The sequence below is a fragment of the Nicotiana tabacum genome, chromosome 1 (assembly GCF_000715075.1).
Source record: "Nicotiana tabacum cultivar K326 chromosome 1, ASM71507v2, whole genome shotgun sequence".
Lineage (NCBI taxonomy): Eukaryota > Viridiplantae > Streptophyta > Magnoliopsida > Solanales > Solanaceae > Nicotiana > Nicotiana tabacum.
In genome coordinates, this window is record NC_134080.1 from 74,856,919 (window position 1) to 74,877,050 (window position 20,132).

The 20,132-nt window shown below is 39.7% G+C and overlaps 1 protein-coding gene across 1 annotated transcript in view; it reads right to left on the reverse strand.

Annotated features, from left to right (window-relative positions):
- Positions 1–20,132, reverse strand: part of LOC107781681 (uncharacterized) — an 81,867-nt gene that overhangs the window by 26,079 nt on the left and 35,656 nt on the right. Inside the window, exons 15-26 of the mRNA XM_075251724.1 lie at positions 19,738–20,079; positions 14,210–14,431; positions 9,624–9,714; positions 9,399–9,476; positions 8,825–9,115; positions 8,499–8,696; positions 7,934–8,416; positions 6,300–6,461; positions 5,888–6,217; positions 5,722–5,804; positions 5,514–5,618; positions 1,190–1,418 (exon numbers count right to left, since the gene is read on the reverse strand). Coding sequence (XP_075107825.1) covers positions 1,190–1,418; positions 5,514–5,618; positions 5,722–5,804; positions 5,888–6,217; positions 6,300–6,461; positions 7,934–8,416; positions 8,499–8,696; positions 8,825–9,115; positions 9,399–9,476; positions 9,624–9,714; positions 14,210–14,431; positions 19,738–20,079 — 2,614 coding nt within the window. The remainder of the gene's footprint in view (positions 1–1,189; positions 1,419–5,513; positions 5,619–5,721; positions 5,805–5,887; positions 6,218–6,299; positions 6,462–7,933; positions 8,417–8,498; positions 8,697–8,824; positions 9,116–9,398; positions 9,477–9,623; positions 9,715–14,209; positions 14,432–19,737; positions 20,080–20,132) is intronic.

Here is a 20,132-nt window from a genome sequence, read left to right on the forward strand (position 1 = left end):
GAGTATTCCACTGATCCTGAAAACTAATTTTGACCCTCCAATAACTTAAGTTAGTATAAACTATATTTAACTTTATATCATTTCAGAATTAATGTGAATTTTTTTCAAAACAAACTTCTTTAGTTTCCTTCATTTCTAACTATTATTTCAATAGCTCCTTTACCAAACTCAATATAATAATATTTTGGACGCTATTCTCTCTCAAATTCCCCGAAAGTCAACCCAGGACAACTAAGAAAAGCCAGGAAGAAACACAAAAATGTGAAAAATTATATTTAAAAAACTTATGTCTTTGGCTTCTTTAATGGGTTTTGACTATTGCACCAAAAGCAATAAAAAAAAAGGGTTTTGACTTTGATAATGGAAGTCTCCAAATAAGCACTCAGTATTTTAGAGTGGAAGGAGCTCTAAGTTGGAGTTCAATAGTCAACAAACTATGCCCCATGTTTCCTAAAGACAATCATAAATGGAAGCTTAAATATCATTAAAAGGGGCAATAATTCATACGTCCGAAAAATAGAATATAAGTTATTTTCTGGAAGCATCAAACATTGGTAAAAGTGTAAAACTTCATTGCCTTTTACAATCTTAAGTTTTATGTGCACAAGGATTATAATTCTTCTTTATTTCTTGGAAAACAAAACAAAAGGGGAAAACAGAAAAAGAGATGTAATTTTTTTTTATAAGGTCGACATGAATTTATTTTATGGAAATGATTTCTTTCTAAAAATTCTTTTTCCAATCACATTAATCAGTATCAAGAGATTTAAAGCATCCTAGTTGAAAGCTTATACTCACTTGTCATTTGTAATTTACAAACTCCAAGCTTCTTAATTAAAAGATAAAGAAGCCTGGTGTGAAAAAAATTAAGATATAGAAAAAAGATAAAGAACCCAGCCTTCATACCTGACACACGAAGAGACGCAATGCATTCTTTGACTAATTAACTATATATAGTGCACATTCATGCAAGATAATGAAGGGAAAACTATAGTTCAGACTGATGCAAAGCTCAATCAATTGTTCCAATGGGAATAACCAAAGATCAATTTGCTACAACTAATACTCTGATATAACACTGATACAGATGCTTCAAGCATGCTTATCGAGATAACAATTGGGTAGAGGATCTTGGAAAAAAAGTAGAGTAATCCCAAAGTGTACCTGTTCTAGGTAAAAAGAGACTTACTTCTTGAAAATAATTGATGCATTCAAGATATCTAACACTGTCCAAGTTGCTCTTGGGTCCATCTTCGAAGTGTGTATTGTTGGAAGAACTGTCATTCAAGGCTTCTTGAGATCTCCTGGATCTCTCTGACCGAGGAAAAGTGGATGGCATGTATAAGACATTGAGATAGGAATCAGCAGAGAGAGAATCATCTAAAATGGCTGGTGCACTTCGAGCCAAATGCTCATACCTTGCATTGTTGTCAGAAAAACCAAGATGAGAATTTAACCTTAATTGAGAAGCTAAACATCCCAATAGAGAAATGAGCCGGATGAAGCATTTTTTGTTTATCTCAGTAAGAGTGACCAAAGAGAAGACCTTTACATTATTGACAAAGTTACGCTAGAAAGAATAGCGTTGCTCAAAAGAGAGGTGATGGAAGTTGCAATGAGAAAACAAAATACATGACAACAGCCGAGAGGGCCAAAAGCAACTCCAAACCACTTAAAATTCATTCTTCCAATCACATGGTCTACAAAATCTACTGTACCCTATGCCAGAAACCAGTTAGTAGACTGTCAAAACAGGAAGAAAACCAGATACTATTCAAACACAAAATGACTAACAATCAACATCAATCCGGCACCAGCCGCTGGAGAACAGAAGATTAAAATTCGGTATAATGTAACAGACTAGAAGAAAGTGCACTAAAATTGCAAAAGTTTAACAGCCAAACAATTCAGAAGTTTGGTATTCTAGGTGGAATTCTAAGTTCGCCAAGTAAAATAGAAACATGAACTACCACCGTACCTCTTCCCCAGCAGAAAAAGAAAAGAAAAATACAAAAGAAAAGGATTTATAAATATAAAAAAAGTAAAAGGTTGCTCCATGGTGGTTTAGCAAACTCGAGTTTCCCGAAGAAGAGGGAGCACTTGGTCACCTTCCAGAGTTCGGTGGCCGAGACTCAGATTGATTATTTACTCTGCATGAAGTCCGATAGAGGTATTTGCACGGATTGCAAGGTCATCCAAAGTGAGAACCTCTCGACCCTTCATAGGCTCCTAGTCATGGACCTTGAGATCATGAGGAAGAGGAGGAAGAGGGCGATGTATAGCCAACATAGGATCAAGTGGGGAGCCTTGACGGAAGCTAAAGCGCAGGAGCTGAGGGTCAAGCTGGTGACTATGGGGGATTGGAGGAGTAGTGGGGACGCAAGCGCTATGTGGACCATACCTGCGCAGTGCGTTAGGGAAGTCGCGGGTGAGGTATTAGGGGTCTCAAAGGGTTACTCTGGTGGTCACAAGGGAATCTGGAAGTGGAATCGAGAGGTGCAAGGAAAAGTAGAAACCAAGAAAGCAGCGTATCTGAAGCTAGCGGAAAATGTAGACGAAAAGGAGAAGAGGGCGAATAGGGAGCATTATAAGTTGGCTAAGAAAGAGGCAAAACGAGCAGTTCCAGCGGCCAAGAATGCAGCTTTTAGTCATTAGTAAGAGGAACTCGAGGACCGAGGTGGGGATAAGAGATTGTTCAGGTTAGCCAAGGCGCGAGAAAGAAAGGCGCGTGACTTGGACCAAGTGAAGTGCATCAAGGACGAAGAAGGTAGAGTTTTGTTAGATGAGGGGCTTATCCGTCGGAGATGGCAGACCTACTTCCATAGTCTCTTGAACGAGGAGGGGCACAGGAGCATTGTTCGGGGTGATTTGGAACTCTCCGGGAGTCGTTGTGACTTTGGGTATTGTAGGCGGATTAGAGTTGATGAAGTTGAGGGGACTATGCGTAAGATGAGTAGGGGCAAAGCGACCGGGCCGGATGAAATCCCAGTGGAGTTTTGGAAGAATGCAGGCAAGGCAGGCTTGGAGTGGCTCACTAGGTTATTTAATGTCATTTTTAGAACGAAGAAGATGCCCGAAGAGTGGAGGTGGAGCACGATGGTTCCTGTATACAAGAACAAGAGTGATATCCAAAATTGCAATAACTATCGGGGTATCAAGCTGCTTAGCCATACTATGAAAGTCTGGGAGAGAGTGGTAGAGCTAAGGGTGAGGAAAAGGGTGTATTTCCGAGAACCAGTTTGGGTTTATGCCGGGGCGTTCGCCTACAGAAGCCATCCACCTTGTTAGGAGATTGATGGAGCAGTATAGGGAGAGAAAGGACTTGCATATGGTGTTCATTGACTTAGAAAAGGCGTACGATAAAGTTCCGAGGGAGGTTTTGTGGAGATATTTGGAGGCTAGAGGTGTACTTGTTGCCTATGTTAGGCTGATTAAGGACATGTATGATGGAGTAAAGACCTGAGTGAGGATGGTGGGTGGGGACTCGGATCATTTTCCAGTTATGATGGGGTTGCATCAGGGGTCGGTACTCACCCTTTTTTTGTTTGCGCTAGTGATGGACATCCAAGGGGAGGTGCCGGGGAGCATGCTATTTTTGCAGATGATATTGTATTGACTGACGAGACGCGAGACTGTGTGAACGTGCAATTAGAGGTATGGAGGCAGACCCTGGAATCTAAAGGTTTTAAGTTGAGCAGGACCAAGAGAGAATACTTGAGTGTAAGTTCAGTGGCAAGACTCAAGGGGGGAAGGGAAGGTGAGGCTGGACTCGCAGGTCATCCCTAGGAGAGGGAGTTTTAAGTACATTGGGTCTATTATTCAGGGGGATTGGGAGATTGATGAAGATGTCACACATCGTATTGGAGCGGGATGGATGAAGTGGAGACTCGCTTCCGGTGTTTTATGTGACAAGAAGGTGCCACCGAAACTTAAGGGTAAGTTCTACAGAGTGGTGGTCAGACCAACGTTGTATGGGGCTGAGTGATGGCCAGTCAAGATCGCTCATGTCCAGAAGATGAAGGCAACAAAGATGAGGATGTGGAGATGGATGTGTGGGCACACCAAGTTAGATAGGATCATAAATGACGTTATTCGCGACAAGGTGGGTGTGGCTCCTATTAAGGACAAGATGCGGGAAGCGCGGCTTAGGTGGTTTGGTCATGTGAGGAGGAGGAGCATAAATGCCCCGTGAGGAGGTGTGAGGTTGACATTGGAGGGCCTACGGAGAGGTAAAGGTAGGCCAAAGAAAAGGTGGGGAGATGTGATTAGGCAAGACATGGCGCGGCTTCAGCTGACCGAGGACATGACCCTTGATAGGAAGGTATGGAGGTCGAGGATTAAGGTAGTAGAGTAGGTAATCTAGAGTGTTCGTAACAGTAGTATTGGCACATAGTCACGCTTTATGTGGGCAGTAGGTTTTTATGACTAACCATTGTTTTCTTTCATTGTGGATTACCTTATTACCTTGTTGTTTTTATTCTGCTTTTATATGGCTTTTTGGTACTGTCCCTTCTTGTCTATATTTTCATTAATGTGGTGCTCATACTTTCCTGAGCCGAGGGTCTATTGGAAACAACCTCTATATCCTCACAAGGTAGAGGTAAGGTCTGCGTACACACTACCCTCCCCAGACCCCACGAATAAGACTGGGTATGTTGTTGTTGTTGGTTGCTCCATGGTGGCAGCAAATGATCTTTCTCCTAAATGCACAGCCCAAATAACAGAAGACATACTATTAAAAAACCTAGAATATCATCGAAGAAAAAATTACGTTTAAACCAAATTTGATGTTGGATTTAAATACTATCTCTCATAAGATGTGGCTTTAAAAGAGTCTGATCATCCAACCAGAATCCTTAAGACCATTGGTAGAGTAGCTCAGGACGTTATAAATCCCTTTAGAACCATACATAATCCATGTAGGACATGTTTTTAACACCCTCATGCATGTGTAACCTGATTCAATGGTTTACACGTGGAATGAAGACCTTTTTTTTTTGTGAGAAGACTACAGCGGCTCAAGGGGCTGACGGTTAAGGAGTGAGCTTGGACCAGAATGAAAAGACTCGACAAACTAAGGAGTGGTTCTAGAACAGAGTTAATCGCTCGATGAGCTGAACTCAGAGAGAGGCACAAAGCAGCTCGATGGATTGTGTTGAGAGAGGAGTCCAGAAAGACAAGAGTCGGTATAGAGAAAAGATGTGAAATCAGCCTACCAATGTGAAAAATCTCAGCATCCAACCCCAATATTTTAAGGCAATGGGTGGAGTAGCTCGGGCATTATAAATCCCTTAGAACCCCTTGCACAATAAATCTAGGACATTCTTTAACAATGACATCTTATAAATATAGCACTAGCCCCTAAATGCTGCTACTTTAAAATAACCTAAGAAGAAGAGATTCAACAGCATGCATAAAAGAAAGAACAGGACCAGCATTTGCAGATAAGATATCTCATGTCTTCCTCATATTAAGTCACCAATATATACAGACAAAAATATTTACTATCTTACATGGACCGAACAGATGAAACATCTACCGGTGGACCTCCTTCAATGGTGCCAATTATCTCCATTATAACAGTTGCAGCATCACCCTTGTACAATTGAAGTGCTTGCCTAGAAATTGTCAAATGGTAAGAACAGTACAGAGACGAGAATTCAAAAAAAGGGTTTTGTTGGTGGTTGACAAAAAGTAGGAAATAATATTATTCCTACATACTTAAATTTCACACGAGCTTGTGCATAGCGCTCCATCCTAATCAGAGCATGACCCCATGCATTCCACACAGGAAAAACATCAATCTGAGAGTAAGTTGCCAATTAGAATTTACTTTATGGTGCAAAGAGGACAATCATGCACATAAAAAATTTATCTTCCATACTACCTTACACTTCTTGCAAGTGTAGACAGCCATGCTGTATCTTTCATCTAGAGTTAATCTATTCCGAAGTCGCTCAGATGACTCTTTATCAGCAATATCATCCAGTGACGCAGCTATTCCGGAACCCAAAAGACTTTGCAGCAATTCAGCACGTCCTAGCCACGTCTCAGCTTGTGCCAGTACTTCAGACAGCTCATCAGTCGACTGACTACCCACACTAGAGCTTGCAGCATCAGAAGATGCATCATCAGCATCCTTACTTCTTTCTGAACTACTTGACAAGTCAGTGCCCCCAGAAAGCTTTCTAAGGAGGGATTTTGCGAAAAGCAGGCCCTACAAGATCAAAACTCAACATATTACTGCACTATTTCATGAATATTTTCATTTAGTCTTACATTGAATGCAGAGTAGATACCTGAACAAAAGTTTCTGTGGCATGATATGCTCGGCCAATAGTTTCCATTGTTGCATTCTCAGGTAACTGTAGGGAGCTTAATACACTTTTCATCTGGCCAACACACAAGTCCAAAGCACCTTTGGCAGATGCACTCTCATCCGAACACATTGAAAGCAGTGCCTTAAATCCAAAGTAAAAATATTAAGAATTTCAGAAAGAAAAGAAAAGGAACAGTCAAATTAGCATGTTTTAGAGTGCAGAACATAATTAGAATAAGAGCAATTCCTGAAAGCATAGATACAGAAAAAACTGAGTCTCTTATTCGGACAATCTCAAACTCCAGGCCAGAAAGGTATCGCTTAATACCCACAAGAGAAAAAACAGAACGTGTGCAATTCAAGGCGTAAATTCTGCTTTCATGACATAGGGCTCACATTTTGCAATAAAGAGGGGTAGTGTCATGAAAATATTAACGTCCTGCACGTCAAACCATCCCAATCCAAAATTCACATCAGCCATTTAAGATCAGCATGAATTATGCAACCACTCATTCTTTCTCTCCAACTATCTACTTATAACAACAATACTTAGACAATGAGAAATTACCCGATCAAATAGTCATGTTTACCAGACACATAAAATTAGAAATGCTCAGTATTACACATTATTGAAGAAATAATTAAATGAATAGAAGTGTGTTCTTTCTTACAGCTTAAGCTATTAGATGAGATGATCACACACTTCTCTACAATCTTGGTAGAGACTCAAATAGCTTCCGTTACCGGCGGGCAGTATCGGCCAATGTGTACTGCCCGTCTGGCCAATGTTTTCTTCTTTTATTCTTCCTTTAAGTGCCCGATGATGCTCCTGTCTTCGGCAACCGGTGCCCTTATCTCTATATGACCATTCAAGCACCTCTCCTTTCTCTAGGATCGTTCAAGTACCGATCATCTCTCTGGTGATCGGCGCTGCTACTTTTAACGGGGCCAACGCACTCCTCTAAACGTTAAATTTCTTGTTATTGTTCTGCCAATTGAAGTTACAGATGATGTTCTGAGATGTGCAAGACCATATTCTTTTTGGTGATTGAGAATAGATTCCTTTTCGTGAATAGTGCAAAAAGCACTTTCTTTCGCTCTACCATTACCAACTGATTTCCGGAGGAAGGAATTCCAGCGCCGTTTTTCTTTTCGTAATTGTGCACTATTCCAGCGAGATTTAGGCATCAACTTTTTATATTTTCAAAATAAGCAAACCCAAGTTGGTTTCCCCCACTTTGAGTTTGCTATACTCATTGTACTTGAATAAGGAAAATAATATAATAATCATATAGTTTATATATGATACCTTAGGAAATTATGTATTTAATTATATAATTACCTAACTAGCATATGGATTGATTACCTGAATAACACCATTCTCAAAAAAGAAACTTTCTAATGCAGAGAAGAGTAAATTTGCTACTGCGGAAATTAAAAGGAAGTACTTAATTCTAGGTGCGACAAAAAACAATTAGCAATGCAACAATTCTTTTCCGCCTATGAAAAATCAGAATCAATAGCTTTTCAGTTAATAGAGGCAAAAGAACCACCTCAAAACTTGTGCCAGGTGCGGTCCAGCAGAAACATACTGATTAGAGAAAATAACCATACCTTGAAAAGAGTAATATCCGGGATACTTTCATATCGATGCGATGAACGGACAGCTTCATCCTTCTTGGGGTCACCTGTGAGCATCCACATCTCAGCAATAGCAACAGCAGGCAGCCGTTCTTGCCCATCTGCAGAAAATAATGTAACACGGTCTTCCTGAATGGAAGTAGTTGGCTCCCACGCCACTCTCTCAGATTGCATTACACCAGAGCTCTTTCTCTTCCTATGTGTATCCTTTGATGCACCTTTGTCTCCAGTTTGGACCCAAGAAAATGCTCTGCGGGCCTCTTTTTGAAAATTACTAAGGCTACTAGTGAATGATGACCTTGTAGGTGTTCCCATTTTTGTCTTCTGTCTTGCTCTTGGAGTCAAAATTGAAATCCTCGGATCCCTGGAAGGAGAACTAATGCTGACAGCGATAGCTTTGGCAGCATATATAAGAATCATATTGTTGTCTCTCAAGGAAGGGAATTCCTTAAGTATCTGCAAGAAAAAAACCAAGACCACGTCAAAGATAATGACAAAAATGAAAAAAATAACCTTCTCTACACTTGCAACTTATTACCAGAGATGCAGATTGAAGTTGTTTTCTCATCAGCAAAACTTCTAGAATCAAATGAGGGTGCTCGTGTAGGGGAGAGCATTTTTGCTGCAATGGTAATGGCAAAGCAGCCAGAACACGTAACCCTAAAGCCCAGGAGTTGAGCCTGGAAACTTCCGACTCTGATAAATTATTATCCCTTCTTTTCAGGAAAAAGTGAACCTTCAGAGAAACAAAAATAAAATAAACTAAAAAACTGAATTATTTGCAAGGAGAACTTTTAAAGGCTGATAGCAATCAATTTCAGAGCAACTCTGATAAAGAAATGTTATAGGAGGAAACGTCATTACAAGAAGCTGTTTTGATCGTAGGTTGGGCAAAAGCTGCATTGCACTCATTGCAACAGGTAAAGCATCTGCAGTGTCACGTAAAGAAGAAAGAAAACGTGAAGCTTCTGCAGGGCCTCCACCGTTTAAAGGATCTGCTGTTAGAAGCTTCACAAGTTGACGCCCCTGCAGCTCTCTGCGCAGTTCAATAGATAGCCCTTCACTTTCAGCCACTTCTAAAGCAGCAGAAACAGCTCCCTTCTCAGCTAGTCTAAGGGCAAGACCCTCAGGATCTTCTTTACACTCGGACTCCACCTAAAAATTCAAAAGAAATGCTTCACATGAGATGAAAAGGTGAAAACCTATGTTACTCGGACTCTTCAAAAATGTTGTTGGGTGCGTGTCGGATCCTCCAAATTTAGTGCATTTTTGGAGGATCCGACATAGGTGCAGCAACAGTTTTGGAGAGTCCGAGCAACATAAGTGAAAACAAACACGGGGAGAGAAAAAGAAGAGCTCTAGAAACACGAACAAGATTATAATCTTACAGTTTCCTAAAATCTAACTAATAATAAGCAAGGAATGAGCTAATAATAACCTCTAGCCAGCTGTGGAAGCGGTTATCTGCACTTAATATATGGCTGTACCTCTGGAGAGCTTGTCTCATCTGAACAACCTAGTTGTACCATCAATGCATCAAGAAAACAGATATAAAGTTAGCATTCCAAGGCAAATCCAAGTACATATAGATAAATCAGATACAAAAAATAATGCCTAGAAATAGCAACAAGTGTAAGATTACACAACCGCAGTACGGGCATACATTATCTTTAATAGGATCATTTCCAAGCAAGTGGCAGCTGCACATAGTGAGAACATCCAAAGCAGCATCCAGTTCCCATCTATGCAAATATCTGGAGTACACAAAAAAATAGAGCTGAGCTTTCTAAATATCAAACTTCCAGAGCAAACCTAATCTGTGTGATAGTCTGAGTTTAAAAATAAATAAATCAATTAATAAAACTAAATTATCTGTTAAAATACCAAGATATGCCAAAAATTAAAGAAGCTTCTCACTGAATCACCTTTTGTAGACAAAATGAAAATGTAAAGCAGAGGGCATGTCTGCTCTTGACAAAGGTTCTGTGGATGGCTAAATTAAGACCCCCCCCCCCCCCAATTCACTTTTAAAATACTGGTAAAGGTCTATGCCGAACCTCACCACAAATACAAGTGAATTTAACCCCCACCCCCCCAAACAAAAAAAATAAAAGAAGAATATTGACTACACTACAGTAATTTTACATAGCAAGGGTATCTCACTTTAGAGAGGCAAAGAAAAGAGACAAATATCCGGGTAAAGTTGGCAGACTTGGAGATAGAAAGTCCAACTTTTCTCCTAGATTTCGAGTTAGGTTACTTTTTCCAGAAAGTTCTGTTAATCCTTGATTTCAGGTTTGTGTTTTATCAATCATTGATTAGAATTATTGGCTTAAAACTCATTCCGTCCAATATGTCAAGGAAGTTACTCTTCATCGTGGAGTCGAAATCTTTCGATATTACTGAAATTGCATCAGCTAGGGCATCTAGTACGAATGGATGAAGAGGAGAAAGAACTTCATCAGAAAACTGACAATCAACACAAAGATGCTACTATGGACCTGTCGTATGATGATTGCATGTTGGACTGTCATGGCAATGAGGTTAAAAGATGGACTCAGATGGATCAACTATATGAAGACTCAGTGGTTCAAAACTTCAAAATTCATGGTAGGTTTATGGATATCTGTGCAAGGCAAGGTGACTGGAGAATACAGGACGGGTGGATGTTGCACACAAAATTTAAAGGTTCACAGGAAAGGCCCAACTCCTCAAAGGGAAGTAACAAGGGAGCTTTGATGAAGCAATGAAAACAAGAAGATGGTCGAAGAAGAAATAAGTGTGAAACTGAAACCCACAGCCAAAAGACTATTGGAGACTAAAGCTGTATAAATCAGACAATGGAGCCTCTACAAAATTGTGTGATGGAAGATCTGAAGGGCAACACAGGAGATGTCAACATGCAATGAACTCAGATTCACAATAGTTGCAGGGTCTTTGAAACGAATGGCGTAAAGTTTATTTTTGAACTACCATCAAAGGAGGCAAAAAGGATCTTTAATGGGAGTTGGAGTGGGAAATATAAGGGTCTAAATTTACATTCGTGATCACCAGAAGTAGGTTGCATCTCAGAGCACTTTGAGCCAAAATGGATATGGGTCAGGTTACTGGACATGCCACTACATCTACAATCTGATAGGGTTTTCAAAGTAAGGGAATAGTGTGGCGGGTGCTAGGAAACAGAGGAGAAACCTAGGAAAACCACCTCTGCTGGGCTAGGGGACTATCAGATCGTATTACGAGATCAGTCATGGTGGATTCGAGGGAACTAGAGTTTATATCACCATTGGGTAGAGAGCACCATAAGAGTTTGTTGGAAAATGGGAGCTTATCAATCTAATGTTGTCCTCCGATATAATGAAGATGATGAACCTTGTTTCGAGACCACCACAGTTCAATAGACATACCATTGGGTACTAGAAATCATGTGAATGGGCAAGTGTGGAATTCGAATTTTGAATTCAATCCCAATACTAGATGCAAGACACGTGCTCCATTCCGAAATAAAAGGGCCCGAGGCCCTCAACAAGAAAAGCTTTCCATTATTAATAAGCTCAATCCTTTTGGGCCTCTATTAACAGAACCAGCAACGGCCGAACCTTCAACCCAACAAGCTGTGGAGCAGAAATCACGAATTGGACTTGGGAGCAAGCAGATGGGGTTGAATTTTGAAAGATTTGAAAGGGAGGCAATACAGTTATTCACCAAAATTGACACCAAGAGACTTAAAGGTCTCCAAAAAGCACCATGGTTAATTGAGTAAGCTAAAAGGTGTGAAAAATGAACTCAAAGACCAAGAGTTCAATGTCAATTATGGGGAAATTAGTGAAAAATTTAAGGGAGGTTGTTAAATTTTGAGGAATCGTGAAGCTGAATTAATCTCCACTTCTATGGTAAGATGGGATGGTTATGCACACTTAGAGGTAAAGGAAGCAAGGGAATCATCTTAGTTCTATGGGATAAAAGATAGTGCAAAGGTATGCTAGTTGTTACAGGGTTTTACAGCTCCACTATGCTTTCTGAAAGCCTATTCGAGAATTTCAACTGACGTATAGGGATTTACGGTCCTAACAGAGGGAAGGGAAGAGAAGATATATGGCTGGAAATGGCTACAGCCAGAGGTTTAAGCCACGGCCCATGGGTTACTAGTGGGGATTTCAAACTTACAACATATGTGGGAGAGAATAAAAATAATACTAGAACTAGAAGAACCAGAGATATGTGGTCTTTTTTGGAACAAATTAAGGAACTTGGGCTAATTAGTCCACCACTCTCTGGTAGTTTTTTTACATAACTCTAAGGGATAACTCCACAGTTGCATCTAGAATTGATAGGATCATGTTCTTAGTAGAATGGGATGAGGAATTCAGATTTATAAAATAATTACACTGCCCAAACTTTCCTCGGATCATACTCCCCTACTTCTACAATGGAATGGGAAAGAACTATTAGCTATTTTAAATCCAAAAACGGACGGCTAGAAAAAAGAGGGTTTTGAAGTTATTTTAACATGGTGGTCTTCTTTTATGGTCAAGGGTAGTCCACATTACATTTGGAACAAAAATTACCAAAGTCGAAATTGAAGAAATGGATTGGAGAAACTGTCAGAAATTAGATAAGAGGCAAATCTGAGCTGTTAGGCAGATACGAGACACTGATAAAAAAATGGAAAATGGGGATCGACTGAGGATGAATTGGTAGAAAAACCAATCATTAAAATGGGGATGGAGGAAACTGCAAAGCCAAAGGAAATCTCCTTGAGAGAAAACTCAAGATTCTTATGGCAAAAACAATGGGATAGGAACACTAAATTCTTTCAGAAGATGGCCAGGCCCACAGGAGATACAACCACATAGAGAAAATAGAAGTAAATAGCACAATGGAGGAATCAAAAGAGATGAAGAAAGAAATGTTAGAATTAATGAAAAACTCTACACTGAGACTAAATATTGGACCTCCATCACTCAACATGGGAGATGCCACAAAGATCAGTGAGAAAGACAACTGATTACAAAGGCCTTTTGATGAAGAAGAGGTCCTTGATGTGGTTAAAAAGTGTGCTAGTGACAAAGCACGAGGGTCGGATGGGTACACAATGTGGTTCTTTCAAAAATGTTGGTCAACTTTGGAAGAAGATATTATCAGGGCCAATGAACACATCCATCAACATGAAAGTCAGAAAAGAGCTCCAGTGCTACAAACATTCCACTAATTCCTAAAAAGAAGGCTGCCAGAGAACTTAAGGACTTCACAGCCATAGGTTTATTGGAAGCTTTTCAACAAGATTATTGCCAAATCGGTTACAATAAGATTGAAGAAGATAATGCCTAAGTTAATTTCCAGAACACCATGGCTTTTGTAAAACACAAATAATGGAAGCTATGTTAATAGCAAATGAATGCCTTGATTCCACAAAGGAGAGAAACCAGGGATCACGTGTAAGCTTGACAGTGGAAAAGCTTATGGTCATGTAACCTTGGGTTTTTTGCAAAATGTGCATAATGAATTAGGTTTTGAAAAGAAATGGCAGCGATTGGTATGGTTTTGCATCAGCACAGTTAGATTCTCCATTCTAACTAATGGATAGGGTTTCTTTCCAACTCAAAGGGATCTAAGAAAAGGAGATCCAACTCCATTTTCATTCTTCTTGTTTAAGGAAGGTCTCAAAAGAATGATAATTTGGCAGTAAATGAAAAGGTGGATCAAGGATTCAAGGTGAACAGAGGGCAAGAAAATACTTTGACTATTTCACATCTCTTGTATGCTGATGACACCCTCATTTTTTGTGAACCTAAGGTGGGTGGATTAAGTACCTAAGGGTGATCCTAAGTGTCTTTGAAGTTGTGCCTGGACTTCATGTAAATTGGTCCAAAAGTAGACTAATCCCTTTTAACTTAGTACAAGAATTACAGGGGCTGGCCACAATTCTGGGATGCCAAAGAAACCATTCTTACAGTTTACATTTGGGTTGGGAAGGTTGTAGTTTAGAATCTAGATATATAGAGTCAAAAAAGGGAAATCATTTTCCTTTTCTCCACTTTACCCTCCATCTCTCACTGGTGTGTTTCAAAAGTTCAGCAAGTGATAGCTTGGTGAGTACCCTGGAGTCAGCAGGAACATGCAAAACCAACCAATTGTAGCTCCAGTGTTTGCAAGGGTGAGGAGTGATGCATGAACCCACATCCAAATCACTTCCATTGTACACATAATAAAGAACTCAACAGAAGAAAAAGAGACTTATAGACATACTTGAGTGCAAGTCTAGCTGCCAGTTGTTTATCCTTCAAACGCAGACAGTACTGCCAGCTATGGCTCCAATTATGGTTGCCAGAGTAACCTTGAGACTGTCCGGACAATATATTTTCCTCTCCGCGTTCAACTAGTAACTGAAGCAACCGATCTGAGGCTCCAATTTGCAAGAAACGATCAGAAATGGCAAGAGCATCCATCAATTTTCCTTCATCAATCAACCTGTTGACATAAAAAATGTGAAAGGTGAGCCTACACTCTTCCCGGTAGCCACTGTAAAGATGCATATAACTTGCACTATATATCGTTTTCAATAATGAAAGAGAAAATAGTAACCAGGAATTGCAACAACTGCAGTGTGAACATAGCACTTACGGGAAGGAATTATAGACAGACCGCAGAAAAGGATGAACAGAAAACAAGGAGATAAGATACAAGATAAAGAAATTTGCAAAAAGAACAAATCAACTTAAACCAAAGAGGTTTTGTGAACTAGAACACCCTCTAAGGGATGCAGGTCCCTATGAATTATTGAAGGTGAGTTAATGAAACCAAAATACAGTTGTTAGGAAGAGGTAGGTGGTTTCAGTGGCTAATATTCATTTCAACTAATGAACTGCTTAAGCAAGCAGAAATACAACACCATTTAGACAGAAAACCCTCCTTTTTTTAAAATGTAATGTAAGTCCTTTATTAACAGTAAGTGTCACCAACAAGGTACTTGGTCAGCACAACAGTGAGTGTGAAATTCTCCCTCTCAAGTGTGCAGGGACTCGAATTCACCAGCAATTTCAGGATCTTCTACATACTCTCCAGACACCAAAGGTACATATTCTCCAAGTATTTGAGTTACGCAAAGATAAGGATAAAGTTCTATCCTCAAAACATATATGGTTATTTCACTCCAAAAATGTGCAAAAACTACAGAGTAATGACATTGCATAGCTTTCTCCGACTCTTTTTCACCTCTGTCCCTACCAGCTGCTTACTCTATCCACCAACTTCCCAGGCCAATGTTTTGGATAGCGTGCGGCGACAAATAGCGACGAGGGCCCGCTTCACTGAGTGAGAGGCGCGCAACGAAGCGCTCGCCTTTTTGATGTGAAGCGACAATTTATACAACAAAATAAAATATTAGCTATATAACTAAAAACTCAATAACAATAATATATTAATAAATATACCAATTCGCAATATGCAATTAATTCTACTCTATAACTGAAAAAGGAGGAAATTTCAAGTTTGAAGTTCACTGCCCCCAAAAACAGGGTGCAGTACTGCTGCTCAATCAAAAACAGAGCAACAAAAAAAAAAGAGAAGATCCGAAGAAGAAGAAGAAGAAAAACAAAAACAAAAAACAGAGCATAAACAGACTCTCTGTTCTGTTTTTTGCTGCACTGTTGCTCGACAAAAAATAGAGCAAAAAAAATAGAAAGAAGAAGAGAAGATCAGAAGAAGAAGAAGAAAAACGAAAACAAAACAGAGCAACAGACTCTCTGTTCTGCACTGTTGCTCGACAAAAAACAGAGCAAAAAAAATAGAAAGAAGAAAGAAAAGCAAGAAAGAAAGAAAGAAGAAGAAAGGAAATCGAAGAAGAAGAGAAGCTTACCTGGGTTGGGTGGACTTGGCTGCTCTGTTGTTTGAAGGTTGAAGAAGAAAGAAACGTGAAATCACTGCAAGCCCTAATGTTTTAAGTCGCTGGTCTTTTCTTTTAATGTTTGTGCCTTTTTCTTTCTTTTTTTTCAAAAAGCGACGCCACAGCTCGCCTCACAGCGCCTCTTGCTACAAAGGCAGAGGCACTTGCCTTTTACAATCGCAACGCAACAGAGCCGAAATAGCGCAGGTTGCTCGCATCGCCTTGCCTCACGATATTAGCGCTGAGGCGAGCGCTATTTATAACACTATCCCAGGCATCATCTAATAATTCCAAATAAGTTTAACAACATAAACAATATCTACTACCCCTCCCTTTCAATTTTATATGAACCTATTTCCTTTTTAGTCCGTGCCAAAAAGGACCCCTTTCCATATTTGGAGACAATTTACCTTTATGCAATGATTTATAGCCCTACAAAATATATGTGCCTCATTCTACACTACAAGTTCAAAAGTCTTCTCTTTTTTCTTAAACTCCGTGCCCAATCAAATAGGTTCACATAAATTGAAATGGATGGAGTATATGTATTTACATTGCAGGAGTAGGTGCTTCACTGATTTAGTGTTATTTTTGCTGTGAAAGGATGCACTACTCAGCTGAACCCAGTGTTTTGGATAGCGTGCGGCGACAAATAGCGACGAGGGTCCGCTTCACTGAGGCGAGAGGCGCGCAGCAAAGCGCTCGCCTTTTTGATGTGAAGCGACAATTTATACAAAAACATAAAATATTATATACATATAACTAAAAACTCAATAACAATAATATATTAATAAATATATCATTCAAAAATTAAAGACTCAATAGATAGTCATAGACTACTGCCTCTGCTCGATTTTGAAAAACAGAGCAACAAAAAAAAAATAAAGCTACTGCCTCTGCTCGATTTTGAAAAACAGAGCAACAAATTGAAAAAACAGAGCTGAAAGAGATGATGGAAGAAACAGAGCAAAGAACCCAAAAACAGAGCAAAGAAAGAAGAAGAAAAACAGAGCTGAAAGAGATGATGGAAGAAAGAAAAACAGAGCTGAAAGAAGAAGAAAAACAGCGATCACTGAAGAAAGAAGAAAGAAGAAGAAAAAGAAAAAAGAAGAACAGCAATGGTGGTCTACCAGAAGAAGAAGAAAGTAGAAGAAGAAGAAAAGAAAGAAACATACCTGGTGAAGAAGGGGTCGCTGATAGCTGACGATGGAAGAAGAAGAAGATGTGAACCCAAGCCCTAATTTTGTCGCTGAAGGAGAACTGGAGAAGAAGGGGTCGCTGCTCGTAAGAAGTGATTTCACCCAAGCCCTAATTTTGTTGTTTTAGTATAAACAGATGCCTTTTCTTGCGTTATTTTCAAATAGCGACGCCTCAAATCGCTTCTCGCAGCGCAGCGCCTCTCGCTACAAAGGCAGAGGCGCTCGCTTTTCTTCTTCGCAACGCAACAGCCCAGAAATGGCGACACTGTCTCGCCTCGCGTCGCTACACGCTTTTAGCGCGGTAGCGAGCACTATTTATAACACTGGCTGAACCCTTTCCTCTGCAAGTTGTCATGTGTTAGACAAAACCCCCACTTCTTTCTGTTCTTTTTTTTTTTTTTAGTCCTTACAAAGATCCTAGAACATCAACAAAAGATTCTGGATCTTCCATGTACTCTTGCTTACACCAAAAATAAATCTAAACAATGCATTTTCATTTTCTGGATAGTACTATGTCTATCTACAAAACATCTTTGGTTTCTCTTTCTGATTGGGGAGCTACTGAGTCTGTTCCAGAATTCTAGAACCTCAACAATACTCCTTGACATTACCCACATGATTCCTTTCAAGTTAATGAAAATCCTCCAAAGTTGTTCTGTTATCCTACAGTGCAAAAAAAGACACAGTTGTCCTTCATCCCACAATTGGATTTGATACCTCCTGCCACAGGTTGTATTTTATGTATAGAAGCTCCCCAGCTATTTGAACAAAATATTCTTTTTATGAAACGGCAGGTTCCCCAGATCCCACTTGTGGGATATTGGGATTACACTGGGTTTGTTGTTGATGTCTATGAAACCTTAGGTTCCTCATTCCTAACCCTCTACTACTTCTTGCTTTAGTCATTAGAGACCATCCGACCAAATGTATATTCCTTCTTTATAGTTTCCGAGCCAAAAAAAATTACATCTCAATGTGTCCAGTTGTTTCTCAACTTTGGCAGGAGTTGGGACAAGTGACGTTAGATATTTATGGATCCCATCTAATAGACTATATTACACTATTTACCGGTGTCGACCTTCTTCCAAATGAAGGATATGGCTTCTTCCAATGGCCTAGTTTCCTTTCACACCTTTCAATTATACGCTTCCACACTGTTAAACTTCAGAAACCAGCTAGCTCATCCACTACCTATCCAGCATTGACACAAATAATGTTGTTGTTGACCAGGTTAATGTGATCCGCAACAACTTAAGAAGATAGTACTATTTTTCTTCTCAAAAAACGGATCGTTAAATATTTCCCCAGCATTATTTCACAATCAACAACAATGGGTGTATCATCTGCATAGAAGATGTGGGTTACTGCGTACTTGACTTGTTCCAATACCTTCAGGCTTCAACCACCTTCACCACCAAATCTATCATCAAGCTGAGAGCTTCCATCACCTATAGAAATAGGAAAGAAGAAAGAGGATCCCCTTGTCTCCACTCCTTTTGCAGGAAAAGAAACCTGTTGGTACTCAACTAATAAGTATTAAAAATCTGGTAATACATATGGGATTAGGGTTATTTACTACTATTTATACAATGAAACTAACAATTTCCAAGGAAGCATAATACATATTCTCCCGTATCTCCAACATTGACAATCTCCCATTGTCTTCAATCTAGAGGTATGTGCATAACTTATGCTTCACCACAAGGAGATTTGTCTTTATGCTATATTAGGAAATAAGTTTCACGTATCTCCTACAAACAGCCTAGAGAAGGATCATCATGGTTAGCAGCTAGAGGAGCAACATTTCAGCAAAGAACCTGACGGAAAGGATGATCATTTATGCCAGTTGGTGCCACATTTGCATATGTACGGGAGAAGAAGTGAATCATCTCTTATTGCATTGTAAAGTAACAGCACGCTTGTGGTGGGTGGTAACGAATGGAGTTTGGAGTACAGTGGCTGATGCCAAGACTGTCAAGGAGGCATAGCCACATAGCATATACGAGAAGGAAGAGAAGATCCATCGCATAGGATATTCCCCCTTTAGCTCTTACAGGGGTAATATGACAACAACAACAACAACCCAATGGAATCCCACAAGTGGGGTCTGGGGAAAGAGAGAAATAGGAGAGCATTTGAATGGTGTTGGAATGACTTCGTACATTTGAGAAGTAGCCTTTAGATGATTAAGCCACTTTTTTATATTTTTGTACAAGTTCTCTACTTTTCGTATACTTCTCATACAGGGGTTTCCCCACACGTTCATGAGATTATTTACCTCATCGAAAAAACAAATAGCCTATAGAAGATTCGTACATGAGATCTGTTATTTCCTCTACTAGCAAAATTCTTAAGGATCTTCTTGCTCCTTAGCCCAGAAGATATTAGCAGTTCATATTTTAATGTTCTATATCAGATTTCTTCTACACTTCTGCTGCAAATGATCATTGTTTTCCAGACCTGTACCCAATACCTAAAGTTCAGCCACTGATATGCTGGCTCATGGGGGATGAGACCAAGTTTCAGCTCCCCAAACAAGATACGTATACTAATTTCTTCATGATTATTGTCCAGTGCAAGCGAAGCCCACAAGACAAGCAGGTTAGATCAGCGAAAACACTATGGCTGACACAAGCAAGACCAACTTTATATGAACAACAATCATCAAAACAAAAGTAAAGGAGATGGAGTACCGTTCCACGGCTTTCTCATATGGGCCTTCACTCTCGCAATCAAAAGAAAGAAAAACTGTAGTACAATCAGAACTTTCGGATTTTAGGGAATCATGGCATGGATCAGAAGATCCTCCCACTTCTTTCTTGATCTCCTGGGCATTTGTTGATATATTATTGCTACCAGCAAGTTCATCAACTTCAGATTCAGCATCACTATCATGATCACGAAATCGCTTCATAGCAGTTTTGCATTCAGGTACATCTTTGCCATCCCTCGTTGTGTGATCAGCCATTATCGCAAATTCTGAGACTCGATGAAGATTGGTCTGCATCTGTATCCAGCGATTCAGGGTAGGGAACCTGCTCAGGAAGTCATAACAAGAAACTGACCAAAAAGATAAAAGCAAAAAAGT